Here is a 14,007-nt window from a genome sequence, read left to right as displayed (position 1 = left end):
TGTTTCATTATAAATCCTATACTTACTTATTCGATGGTGGTTATGGATTCGTGTCTTTGGTGAGCTTCATTTTTTACAGGAACCAGATCATACAATCATGATGTCAAGTTACCTATCATTGGCGGAGGCTGCGCCCAAAGAGTGCGATTTTATCAAATATATTTCGAAACAAATTACTTACAGCTAAATGTCACATGTAAAATCATAGTGCATACCCGAGAGGCAATACTTTCAGGGTGAGATTAAATAAAAGATATAGGTATGAGACTAGACGAAGACGTTTTATTATGTATTTACAGTATTTTATAATAAAGTTTATTACAAACTAAATACCTATAGCAATAAAAGTTGTTAATAAAATAGAAATAAAATATTTACCTACGTTAAAACCTAAGTTTACGAGTAAACAAAATAAGGCTTAGGCAATAAACTTAATTAAATGATTGATACTTTCACTATAATTGCTATAATCCTTTGGTAATTAAAATTAAAAAATAGTTGCGTAAAGCTAACGATAGACTAGACTGCACTTGTTTCAGCGAGGAGACTTGTAGTAACTGACGTGTGATGTGGGGGATTTCTGCAACAAATGACAATCACCCATTTTTATTCAATTCAATAATAAGCCTTACTTAATTACCGATGTAAAAGTTTCAGAGGTCTAAAAGATTTTTAGTTCCAAATCTAAGGCTGTTTCGACACCAATTGCTAGTTTAGATAGGAGCATGTTATACAAGAAGATAAAAAATACGTAAACTATATATTTTAGTAGTCGTTTCTAATGATGGGGTGGAAATTGGAATAGAAGATTCCATGGTATTTAAATATGTAAGTAATTAATCAGCCGGAAAATCGTGAATTACTTCTTATGTACTTGTTTTTACACATATGATATTTAATCAAACTTTTTACGTTAATTATTTTAAGCCGGACACAAAAAGCAATAACGTTTTTTACTCGAGATCTGTTTTAACACTTACGTCTTTTTTAACGGCCGACCAGCAAAAAGTACACAGTGATTTATCTTGGTCGCTTACGTCATTCTTCTGTAAGCAGGGCTGTTCCAGATCTCCTGAAAGATGAACAATGGGGAATAAAGGTTTTATACAAAAGCTGTAATTTACCCTTCATCATCTCGGGCCTTCTCTCACACAGAAAAGGATTGATCGTTATTGAAGGTTTTTATTTATTCGGCTCAAATCATGTATGGATATAACGAGATCTCAATATAAATATGATCCAAATCAATACCAATACCAGGAAATGAACTTATTATTATATAGATTATGTTCAAATAATGGAGTGTGCTATACGTATGTAGATTAAACTATAGTAAGGCCACATCAATTCTGTTTGAGACTGAACACAAAACCGCTCTTATTGCATCAGATTACAATTAGCCTCGGCCCACCTATTTCTTAGGTACTTTAAAAATATGTTAAGTTCTTGAAAGCCGGATCTGTAGGCAGTAAGTGATAGTGGACCTTAATGTTACCTGTATAGAGTTGATTGTCGAGGTGCGTGATGTAGCTGCCGGCTAGGCGAAGGATCTCGATCTTGCTGAGCTTCCTGTCTGGTGGTTCCGTGGGGATGAGCAAGCGCAGAGTGTTGAACGCTATGTTCACGCTGCTTAGAAATAAAATTATTTTGATAACAATTCTATCAAACAATAATAATTATATGAATTATAAAGGAAAATAAAAACAGGTTTCCTCAACAATTAAAAGCACATAACATTAAAACTTATGACTATGACGTCTTTCTCTCTCATTAAATTCAATAATTACTGGTTCTGTACAGCCTTGAACAAAACTTTTTAACTTCTGGGATTTAAATCTGACCTTCTTAGTGAACTGAAGCGTGAAGATAAGAGCCGATATATAAAAATAAAAACTTATCTCGCAAATCATGTTACTAATTGCCGCTCACATCTACTTGTATTAGTTTTATTAGTTCGAAATACAGTAGCTGTAGGCGCCTGGTGAAGAAGCCGATCTTATCTTCCTTCTATATCTTATTTAAGTAATCTTAATAACCTTGTCAAGTTGTTATCTATCATCATTAATTTAACGTTAGATTTGAAAGGGATCGTCGTCAATAAATCGTGCTAAGCTTCAGAGGATGATTGCATTCGTTTTATAATTGGCGACTGGATCCTGTTTGTAAATCCTACTAGATCGCACACACAATATTGCGAACTGATCAATTCGTATTTCGTGCAATTCAAATACATATATTTATTTTAAAAGAGATTTTTCTAGCCGTATGTATGCTTTATGACATGTTAAGCCCAGGGTTTTTCGAGGAAAAGACAGTGTATATACTCATCGATTGATATCTACTTATTACTTATTAATCCTTCTAATTAAAAAAAAGTCGACGGCGCACACAAATTAAGCTGCGAGAAATTTCGCACGCAGAATAAACCAAGTAAACCACTAATAACTTAGTAAAAGTACCTGGAAGTGAAGTCAATAAGTAACTTCCACATGCAATATCAATACTAACTTCTGCGTCCGGTCCCTCTCGCGCGCATTCGCCTGGCACCTTTGCTTCGCCGCCGGCTGGCTTTCAGAATGCTGGTACGAACTCACGGAGAACACACGTTGCTCCCACGATTCTTCTCCGCACTGATAACTTAGGAAATTCTCCATGGCAGACTATTTATAAAGACTAGATATATCGAAAAGCTAGTTCTACGTGTTCCGGTGGTATTGTAACTTCGGATGCAGGATGCGTACTAATCCGGGGACGTATGTGGCCCCACTAATAAGTATCCCGATGGATATCGCTCATGAAGGAGTCATTTAGGAAGAACAGCGCGCGCCACTGACTCGCTCTTAACCGATAATTGTATAAACAGATGGCTGCCGATGTGACAGGCACGCATTCGGGGCTCGAGAAAGTTTCTTTATTTTCTTTGTTGTCGTAACCAAATAGTGAAGCTTGTACTTGTATTCTATGTCATAGGAATTGAAGCTTGAGAAATTGCTTCAAAATATAGTCGTTAGATAGGTACATAAAACTGAATGTTTACAACATAAACAATGTAACTACTGCCCGTACTGGGATAAAATATAGCCTATGTTACTCGGTAAGATAAAGCTTTCCAACAGTGAAAGATTTTTTTCAAATCGGTTCAGTAAGTAGTTACGGTGCCCTTACAGTAAAAAAAATATGTTTCCCCTTTATTATATTAAGTATAGGAGTCTAAATTCAATTTAAAAAATACATAAACGACACGTTAAATCGTATTTTTTTAACACCAAAGTGACCTCCCCAGTCCGTCCCTGGTGTGGCGAATGGGTGACTTGTCATCAAGAATGTAAAACGCGTCTCCCCCGAGCTTTGTCTGTTGCTTTAAGCTAACTACCGCAATAAATATATTTAATGACCCTGATGATTCTCCAAACTGGATCTTTTATTTCATTTGTGACATGAAATGTAAAACAAGCCACTTTTGTTTAAATTTTATTTCATGTCACTTACTCATAGCGAGATGTTGCTACATAGGTGCTGGAATCAGAATTTTGATATCTAATTCCAGCACCTATATAAGCCTATAGTGGAATGTTTAATTTTGAATGTTTTATTCTATAATTACTATTTTAGTGAAAGTAAATAACATCTTTCTTTTCTCCGAATCAAGTACCCGAGTATGACGACTTTTCATGATAGGTATTTGAAACAATTTGCCTACAAGTCTCGTCCCTTTCATTGCTAGCTCGAACTAGTCATTCAATTCATTCAACATGTTTCGCGTATGTTCACGGCTCGAGGGGATGCCTGGAGTTCCGTGGGAACATCGGCTAATTGGTTAAATTATACGATATGTCGACCGCTGCGTTCATTCGTATTCATTTACAACAGTTACCGAGTTCACATGAAAAAACAATAGACGACACCAAAGACTACAAATACATTTTATGAAGACTGTAGACATTCACAAGCTTACACGCATGCGTGTATGATGATTATACGGCTGCTGCATTCATTTAAATATTTATGAACTTAGTGCTTCTTCGAAGCTACAAATCGGTATTTTCATCATCTTAAACTTAAATATTAACTGGTCAGGTATACCTAAATGTTATCAGTTTCTAACCTTTTGGCAAATTGTTAATCTTATTTTCTAGTTATTGACATTAAAATTCCGACGGTAGGTTTTTAAACATGACGCACGGTGATATCGCACGACTCATTAGTTGTTCATCCCAACGCAACCAACAATAACTTGCGTAGACTGGTGAAGCAATCTCTGGTGATGCTCAGGTGGCTGTTGGCTTAGTGGCGACGTCACGACCCCCCCACGACGCGGCGCTGTCGGCCAACCGACGCGGGCGCACCACGGCCGAGACTTTCTCCTCGCGACACCTCTGCCGGTGAAACGAGCGTCGCCGCGAGTCGCACACGCAGCCGCGCGCGAGTCGACCGTCTTCGACGCTGGCGCGACACCGCCGAACACTACCTACACTTCCGCGTACAAACATAAACCGCTTTCGCTCCGTAAACAGTTTTCGTGTGAACTATTTGTGTTACGTTGGTCACATCCTACCTGAGAGTGCGTGAGGAGTATCGATACTGAAACAAACAATTGAGCTTGGACGCCAAAGTGATGCTTTTTCGTAATTAAGAGGTGAGTCTACTTACCTTTCTACTAAATGGTCAATTCTGCGTTAGACGATGGCATTAGATGATAAGGTGGGCGCACACTTTTATTGGTGAACGCAAGGACACGATCAGGCTGACTACTGGACGTCGGACTCGACAACCATTGTCCTAATTCATTTGTATACTTGAAACACACGTTTTTTGCACAGGAGAAAAGAAACCGAATTAGCATATTAATTGAAAAGTTTGAAACAATGCATGATGAAGTCGTCCTCTTTACGTTACCCACTACACCTACAATATTTGTCTGAACAGTTACATTAGATGAACAGTTAGGTACGGACCGGTCTGGGTATGGCCGGCATTCATAAATCAGCTGATCTGACAAAGGTAAGATAAAACTGATATGAATCGGGACATCCCGTCAAAATGTTCAAAGGCCGACTGACCCGCAGTATGTACCTATTGTAGGTACTTAACTTACATGCGGCGTTTAATGCTCAAGATTAGATGTTCCGTTCTTTGTGTTTGCGGCTGAGGAATAATTATTAAAATCATATCGATTATAAGCTGCTTTGAGACCGTCCGAGTCTCATTCCGAGTATCCAAAACTGTTTCCGATGTACCACGAGCAGTAACAAAGGTACGTGACAAATTGCAAGTAAGTTGTTAGTCACAAGGCGATAGTTGTGCAACTTTGCTTGACTTCCCTTGCCGAACGAACATACATGCTTATTTAGCCTATTTGTATTTTGAAAATGGAATGTAAATTGGCATAGACACCTAGATAGAAACAGTTGATTTGTACTCAATGTAATATTCAAAGTCTTTGCACTAAGAATGAGACATAAGAACAAGACCACCTCTTATTGAGACCGTCTTTTAGCAGAGGTAGCTTACTGGTAGGACGGTAGGATCCCGAAAGTTGCTAAACCATATTAAGACCAAAGTATAACTTAATTTTGTGAATTCGTGAATAGTTATTTACCATAGTATAAAACGGTGACGCTTATGTTGTTATGGATTTACCGTATGAAGACGGAACTATTAATGAATACTCATCAATATTACGTTAGATTATCGAGTCGTTAATATCCGTGTAGTTTCCGCATGAGTTCACTGAAGAGCCTTCGTGATTCCCGAACGTTATTGTGTTCGGCGAGTCGAAATCCGTGTGATTCACGCCGTGACAGGATCCTCTTTGACATCCTGCCAATGACCTATTACAATACGCAGGCGTATGCGGTGCCGGAGGTCGAACGACGCATAAACAATAAATGCATACAACCGTTATGTCTTATGTCATACTTCGATGAAACACGAGACTAGACACGAACGTTTTTCATCGATTGACACGCTTACTGCTTTTTGCTTTGTTGTCTCATTTTGATGCGATGTTTTTATGACTATGCAAAGCAGATTGTATTGATTCTGGCCAATTAAGAGGTAATTTAATTATAGTAGTTTCCTATAATAATTGACATTTCATTTTAGTGTTTTTTCTCTTTTATTTCAATTCAATACCGGACTGGCGTTACAATACTATTTGCATACGGATATCTACGACTAAGATGATAACATTGCGAATGTAAACGAATTCACGATTTGGATTACATGAATCGACAGATTTTTTCCATATTCCACTATAAAGGGCCTCGTAAGTAAACATCACGTTTATGTTGTGTGATATGTGACACATCTGAGTAATGGCGGAGGATCGAAGAAACGAAGGTGACATACACGATACCTTTTGACCCACTTTGAACTTTACTCAGCGTAATTAATAAGGACATTTGTGGATATCTAGATGAGACAAGCGATTGTTTTCTAATCTTCAGTCGTGACTTACAACTCTTTCTCTAGCAGATACCGAAACTTCCTCAAGGATAGTTTTGACTTATACACAAGAGAAAGTTATATTTCTTTTTCGGATAGTAGGTTTTAGATGATTTCTATTTCGTGCAAGTCCAGTGCATTCCCCTGTTAAAATATTATTTATTTATTGTATTGTATAAATTATACGGTCTTAAAACACTGATCTAGATTTGAAAAACTGAACTAAATGGTTCTGGACTATTAAACAATAACAAACGGAAGAAGAATCATAGATATCTGTTGAGGCAGAAGATATTGTTGCACTATGAGCACAATGCTGTTTGGCGGTTTGGCAAGTCGGCCTTGTCAGCAAATGGGTCAAATTCACGCGCCGCTTGCCCAAGCGCAATTATACATGACCGACCATTATTTTATTTAATAATTCAAACACTTATCGAACCATCATGAGAAAAATCTAAAGGGTACGATGTGTAATGGGCTTTGTAGTAATTACTATACTTGTCCAAAACACTTCATTTAAGACTCGGTATTTGAGGAATGTTATTGTATTATATGACCTCATCCCACTATTAATAAAGTCTGCGATGTTAGGCCGAGCTTACTATGTTGGGCCAGTTCTTGAACTTCATGTTGGGGAATACCTAAATCTATTCGCTGTCTGGAATTTTAATTGGTTTTACCTTCCCGTTTGGTATTCAGGTAGGGTCCGTCCTTTTCTGCAATAGCTTTTAAACATCATCACTCACGATTTCGTTTTGTTATATTTGTGGGCAAAGTAAGCTGTCCACGTAATACTTACTTCAGTGTACATTTACTTGCTTACGATGCTGGGTGACTATGTGACTGAATCTTGTATTGCACAAGTCAGTATAATAATGTAGGCCAGACATCTCGGCGTACATCTTTCCGACTGAGGCTGCGTCCTTGTGATATCTTGTCATTATAAAAGCTAATGAGGCCGGTACATGGTTGTCAACCTATAAAACCTTTTGGTTCAATCAAGCACTTGACAGTTACCTAGAGGCAATTTGTCCCTTCTATTTTCTATTTAGTTGATAGTTTATTTGTACGCGATGTAATAGTGAATGGTTTACACATAAAAACAATTTGTATAGCACTTAAACATAAGCCTCTTTGATGAATTTAAGTTTCACCTTTATAAAAAGGCTACATGAACGTTTAACTGGTGGTACAAGAAGTAGAATTCTTAGTTCAAATAGGCAGTGATAATTAAGTTAAGTGGAAAATTTGCATAACTTAATAAGTCCATATAACCAGTTCATTAGCAAAACATAATAATATGCATGTTTATAATAATTAGTCCTTGACATAAACATCCCAACACTAAGACTTCCTTATGCTACCTTTTTGTCTATCTTTGTTGTTTTTACTCTAAAATAATTTTTATAATAGACTTCTCAAAAAAAAAACAAGTTAGTAGAACAAGCTAACAGCTATTAGCTGACAGGTAAGGTCAAAGTTCGGGAAATAAATACTATATTTTCGTTATAAATTGGCAAAAACACTATTCTACTTTTCACATGTCACGTAGCATATGTGTAAGAATAATGATTAACTTTATCAACAAAATCAAAAATTATCCTAAATTACGTTCTTTAGTCATAAGAATGTGTATTTCAATACCCAATGATTTTACTCAATGGAATACTTATAGACATAAGTTATTTTAGATCAAAAATAGAGAGAGTTATTTTAGATCAAAAAGAGGTAATTCTAATAATTACAGAATTGTCAAAAACGGTACGGCACTTTCAGACCAAGAGTGCGCCAATGAATTTGCGCGTTATTTTCATTCTGTGTATAGCTCAGAGGCAGCCGCGTTAGATGCAGAGACGGCGAGTGCTGCGGCGGCGCCGAGCGCAGCGTGCGCGCACCTCGGCCTGCTAGAGGGGGGCGCGGTGCGTCGGGCGCTCGCTCGCCTGCCGCCGAAGTGCTCGGTGGGACCAGATGGCATACCCCCGTTCGTTTTGAGAGATTGCCGATTCATTTTGTGTGAGCCACTGGTACATATATTTAATAAATGCATTGAAACGGCAACATTCCCAGAACCGTGGAAACTTACTCGGGTGGTACCCGTACCTAAAGGTGGTGGTGGAACGGAGGCTAGTGACTACAGACCTGTTGCTGTCCTATCTTCGCCAGCAAAAGTATTCGAGGCTGCGGTACATAACACCTTGTACGAACAACTAAAGGCTCACCTAACAGACGCTCAACACGGTTTCAGGCCAGGTCGTGGAACATCAGGTAATCTTCTGCATCTTATGTCTAATTTAGTTCCGGCGGTAGATGCAGGACTACAGGTGGACGTTGCCTATTTCGACTTTCGGAAGGCTTTCGACACAGTCGACAACGATGTTCTGCTCTTGAAGTTAGCTGGTAAGGGTTGTACACTACATACCCTTAAGTTCTTTGCCAGTTACTTGAGGGACAGACGTCAGTTTGTCGACTGTGGCGGACAGCTTTCTGAGCCGTATTATACAAGGTCGGGCGTAAGTCAGGGCAGTAATTTAGGGCCCCTACTCTTCATAGTGATGATCGATGATTTGCCGGCGGCGGTGCAGGAATCATGTTGTCTGCTTTTTGCTGATGATCTGAAACTGTCCCGCGTGGTGAGGGACGTCACTGATCACGAAGTGCTCCAGGAGAATATAGATAAAGTAACCAAATGGAGCAAGGAAAATAAACTTTACTTCAATGTCTCCAAGTGTTCAGTGATGTCATTCACTCGTGCCCGAAACCCACGACATCATCGGTATGAAATGGAGGGGGAGCCGTTAAAAAGAGTCGAGGAAGTTAGAGACTTGGGAGTTTGTTTTTCAACTGATTTAAATTTTAGGAAGCATGTAGTGACCATATGTAGCAGGGCATATAGAAATTTAGGTTTTATTTTACGACAAGCGCATGATTTCAACAACATGAAGGCTTTACAAGTTCTTTATGATGCTCTGGTTAGAAGTCACTTAGAATACTGTGCAGCCGTTTGGGGACCTAGTGAGGCTAAGTACAAATTCATGTTAGAGAGAATCCAAAATAAGTTCGCAAGATTTCTCTACTTAAAGCTGTATCGGGTGTACCCAGGTTATCCGTTACTATACCCGACACTTTTTGTGTTAGGCATGGTAGGATATTGTAAACTGGAGACGAGGCGAGAAGTGGCGCTGGCCTCATATCTATTTAAGGTGTTACGTGGTAAAATATGTAATCCTGATATCTTGGGTGAAATTCGGTTGTGTGTACCGGATGAATACGTGGGGCGACGGCGAAGGCCGCCGCTGCTGGAGGTGCAGCGCGCGCGCACCAACCTGCTGCAGCGAGCGCCGCTGACGCGCGCCGTTCGCACGCTTAATGCCATAGCCAACCGGCTGGATTTATTTACGTGCTCGCTGAATGACTTCACTGTAGTCGCTTATAGGGTGGTAAGCTACGAATCGAGTTAAGTTTGTATATGTTGATTTATGATGTATGTGTTTGTATTGTATTGATTTGTTATGTATGTGTTTTTTAGTTTAGTTTAGAATAAGTTAATAAGAACCCATCTGCCGCATTAGGCAAGTCCTGTAAGGGTAGATGTAAGGTTGTGTAAATAAAAAAATAAAAAATAAAAATAAAAATAAGTGCGTTTATAAAAAGGTTAATCTCACAATAAATAACGCATTAACAGTAAACGTTGTCTTTGAATGGTTTGTGAGTTTGTGATTAAAAACATTGTTTTAATCGCAGTGATGTGTGAATCGGCCTCTAGTTTTATTAATATTCATGTCTCAAGAGGCGAGTGAACGTCCCTGCTTAGATACAACCTCTACGATTACGAATGAAACTGGTCGAATCGAGATTTACGTTAAAATATTCGCTTTTAAGAGTGCTCGATACTTTTAATAACATATCTACCTTTACATAACATAAAACAAAAGAGTGTTTGTTCAATCTCCTGATCAGCTGGACTGCTTTTCATGGTTTTTAAACTCATCATCCTCTGTGCCTTTTTCAACTAAATTTTTTTAAACTGTCCTTCATAAATAGCAGAATGATTTTTAAACAATGCGAGGAAACGGGTAACGTTCTAAGCTAGACTGTCTCGGGTGAAGTCGCAGGAAAAAGCTAGTTGTTTATAAAAACAAGTAGGTACCTAATGAGAGCTTAGAAAATTTTATGCCTCTCACGTAAGCAAGCGAATTGGAGCGTTGGTTTTTATTAAACACTAATTCAGTTGTAAGCAGGTGTGGTGTTTATCAGTTGATATACCAGTTCTATATAGACCATTAACATTTAAGTTAGGCGTGTTATAGAACATAATTATTGTGGATTTTATTATTAGTATAGGCATTGAAATATAAAGCTTTTTGTCGTACTAGAACCAACAACATTTATTATTGGATACGGAATGGATCAGATCAACACTACTACAAAATTCGTACTGACCAGACGCAAGTTTTCTTTGCATGCATGGAAATATTGCTATTATTTAAAAAAAGAACCACGAAGGATCGAATTTACAGACAAAAAAATAAAATCTATCGCGTTTGAATTTGGAACATTACACCGCCCCAGCAATGTGTATGAAAAAGTATATTGGGTTTACTAATACTCTTTGGTTAAATCTCTTTTATCGTCCTTATCATAATTAACTCGACGTGCAATTGTCCTATTTCCCGGTCTTTGCAATAATGTAGGTATTATTGGTAATCTATTACATAATATTAACATTCTTAATGCATGCAAGCAGAAGTCAATCTCATGTATGTACTTCACTTTTCATGCCTAAACTCGGCGGTCGCGCTAGGGTTGTCAACTGTTTTATGCGCATAAAACTAACGTGGTAGTGGTACTCGTATCTAATTATTTGATGTATTGTTGAGAATAAAACAGGAAAAATGAAATATAAACCAATAATAATAAAATATTTAATGTGGCATACAAGAGGTTAATAAACACTTTCAACGGAAATTCGTTTGAACGAGATACCGTTTTTCAGAAACCGCAATTTATAATTTTGTTATTCATACATATAATATACTTACCCTACTCTTTACTTGTGAAAAAAATATTTTTGTATGTAATGGGTTAGTACAGTCCCTGATCTAAGCTTGCTTCTACCTACAGAAAACTTGATGTGCGAGTTTTATTTCGTCTACCTTACAACATAGTCTCGCCATGATCACAAAAATTATCAACTCCTACTAGCAATAATCTTTGAGGGTAGGTAGGCAGGTTCGCCTGGGTCGACACTAGCAAAACTTATTACGGCATTGGGCCAGAGGCCGCCGCCGGGGCGCTTACCTACCCACCTAACTGTACCTACCTACTGCGTTTATTAAACGAACCATCGAAATATGATACGGCAGGCTAAAAAAACGACAATTCACTGTTTATTGTTGTATAAAACAACCATCAACTTGTTCAATTATAATACGAATTTTGTTGCTCCATTATTACTTTTTCTTTTGTTATTAAAATTAAAAATATTACAGTCAAATTACAGTTAGGTAGGTATCACAACGCGTGCACATTTATCTACATTTGTGTGACGCGCTTATCTCAAGAAAGCGGCAGCCGCGCTCGCACTGTTTTGAGTTGTTTTGAGACAGCGCGTCTGTGAACACGCACACATAGACACCTTTGTCTGCGTGACTCGAACGCGCTTTGTATGTAGATTGACTTCTGTACCTATGTATTTTGTGCTCAAACAGTCATCAAACTAATTTCACAATGCGATTACCATTCAGCTATTTACAACAGATAAAAAGATTGCAATGTGGATGACTCAATTTTTTGTACGAAAACTTTTTCACCCAATATTAGACTTATGAAACACTGAGGAAAATTATTTCTAAGAATTAATTACATTGGACATTTCTTCTTTATTCGCAATAGCCTGTACCTACTGGTTTTATTCATAGTTCTAATCTAGATAAAGATATCATGCCCCAGCTTTATCCACATAAGTAACATACAAGACTGTTGTATATGTTAATCTGATACGGAGGCCACATTTTATGGAATAACATCGTGTAAAGTAATTAGGTTAACTGTTTATTGCTAATATTACATCGCTACCCACCTGCAAGCATCTTTAACACAAGGTTTACGTTACATAAAGTACACGTTATGCTCTAGTTTCTACCTTAAAAGGAACATTAGAACATTTTCATATAACGCAGAATAAAATTATAAGTAGGTGCTGCTAATAAAGATTTAAATAATAAATAACAGCTCACACGAAACGACGATTAACATTGCTTAAAAGACTTTAATCATTTTCGAAATTGTTAACGCACGTGTAAATGTCAGATGAATTATTATAAACTCTCAGTAACAGGAGATACGAGGCTTGTTTTTGTGAACTTCCGTGAAAAAGAAGTAAAGCCTCGTGGACTACAATAGTTCATTGACCTCTGGCTTGTAATGCTAAAGGGTGCCACTTTGTATTAGGTGCGGGATTCGGGATAAGGCGTTGTCGGACTTGTGTGCCTCCAAAAGCACACCAAAATTTATGTACATTCTAACGTTGGATACGTAATTTATGTGATAGCTACTGTCTCCCATAATGGTGCAGAAAAAAAAAGATTAAAAACTATTTTCCTCCTTTCAGAAATTTGAATACGGAACTCCTTTCGACGTAACTAACGAATGTGCAAAATAGATTTGAATAAAAAATAAATGCAATTTGAAATTAGAATACGCTTTTGGCGGCATTTTGGTCGTTGTTAGATAATATTATGATTTTGGTAAAAATTTTGTATCGTTTGGCAGGCGGATGACCACCCCTATTCCCTTTTTAGTGTTTATGTAAAAACAAAGATAAATAACTATAAACATGGTAACAGTTATTATAAAATTCTAGTAGCAAGCTATCACATTCAGTGATTGATCGGTGCATACACGCGATAGTTCGTTTTTTAAAACCCAACTTTATTTTACATTTAGGTACAGCACTTCACTTCATAATAATTGGTCGATAAGTTTGTTACCTACATGAAACAGTAGAAATAATCTAATCTTAACCTTTGTGCTTTGTAGTCACCGTCATAATTTTCTGAGACTTTGAAAACCGTTGAGTCGGGCTTAGAATTATAAGCAGATTCAGGATAAGTACAAACTATAAAGTTTATCGTTCCATACTACCCACACCTTTATCTAAATCTGAGAGTACGTGATAATCACGTTATATGTTATAAAAAAGGCAGACGCGTAAAAAATACTCGTAGGTAATATTTTAAGGAAATTTTGATATTTATGATCAAAATTATGATAGGTAAAGGTAGTTATTTTAATTATATCTTCGATGCTGAAACAGGTTTGTTTATTTAATTAACAGGATAATAAGGAGATGAGTTCAGATGAGCAACGTAGAAATAATTGTAGTGGTCTTATAATATCTGCTACTAGAGTTTTTCATAAAGTTTTGAGAACTTGTTTTAAAAGTGTATTTTTAATAACATTATGCTGTAAGAAAGTTATTCAATGTAAAAAGCGTTTATTGAAAGAAGGCTTACAATTTTTTTTTTTAATTCGTCAAGATTTCATGAGACAGCACCCCCA

At 37.3% G+C, this 14,007-nt stretch overlaps 2 protein-coding genes across 3 annotated transcripts in view; one reads left to right on the top strand and one right to left on the bottom strand.

Annotated features, from left to right (window-relative positions):
- Positions 1-313: 313 nt before the first annotated feature.
- On the bottom strand, positions 314-2,839 carry LOC110372855 (transcription factor 15). 2 transcript variants are annotated; one of them, XM_021329861.3, is made up of 4 exons: positions 2,509-2,839; positions 1,496-1,626; positions 981-1,072; positions 314-580 (listed from the first exon to the last, which is right to left on the bottom strand). In XM_021329861.3, exons 1-4 carry the CDS (start codon positions 2,652-2,654, stop codon positions 536-538), a joined length of 414 nt encoding a protein of 137 aa, XP_021185536.1. In that variant the 5' UTR covers positions 2,655-2,839; the 3' UTR covers positions 314-535. The 2 variants fall into 2 exon arrangements, with proteins under 2 accessions (XP_021185536.1, XP_021185535.1); XM_021329860.3 differs by having other exon boundaries at positions 329-580; positions 1,496-1,629; positions 2,509-2,835.
- A 1,524-nt stretch (positions 2,840-4,363) lies between these two features.
- The window catches only part of Duox (Dual oxidase), a 49,091-nt gene continuing 39,447 nt past the window's right edge, over positions 4,364-14,007 (top strand). Inside the window, exon 1 of the mRNA XM_064035921.1 lies at positions 4,364-4,636. The gene's annotated coding sequence lies outside the window, so the exon portion shown is untranslated. The remainder of the gene's footprint in view (positions 4,637-14,007) is intronic.

The sequence above is a fragment of the Helicoverpa armigera genome, chromosome 8, assembly GCF_030705265.1.
Source record: "Helicoverpa armigera isolate CAAS_96S chromosome 8, ASM3070526v1, whole genome shotgun sequence".
Classification (NCBI taxonomy): domain Eukaryota; kingdom Metazoa; phylum Arthropoda; class Insecta; order Lepidoptera; family Noctuidae; genus Helicoverpa; species Helicoverpa armigera.
This window is presented reverse-complemented; position numbering and strand designations above follow the sequence as displayed.

Bases quoted from the DNA above. Each gene is read 5' to 3' on its own strand.
- LOC110372855 (XM_021329860.3), bottom strand. From the start codon at position 2,654: ATGGAGAATTTCCTAAGTTATCAGTGCGGAGAAGAATCGTGGGAGCAA. The intron at 1,630-2,508 runs GTTAGTATTGAT...TTTATTTCTAAG, and splicing joins GAGAGGGACCGGACGCAGAA to CAGCGTGAACATAGCGTTCA. The intron at 1,073-1,495 runs GTAACATTAAGG...TTCATCTTTCAG, and splicing joins CGACAATCAACTCTATACAG to GAGATCTGGAACAGCCCTGC.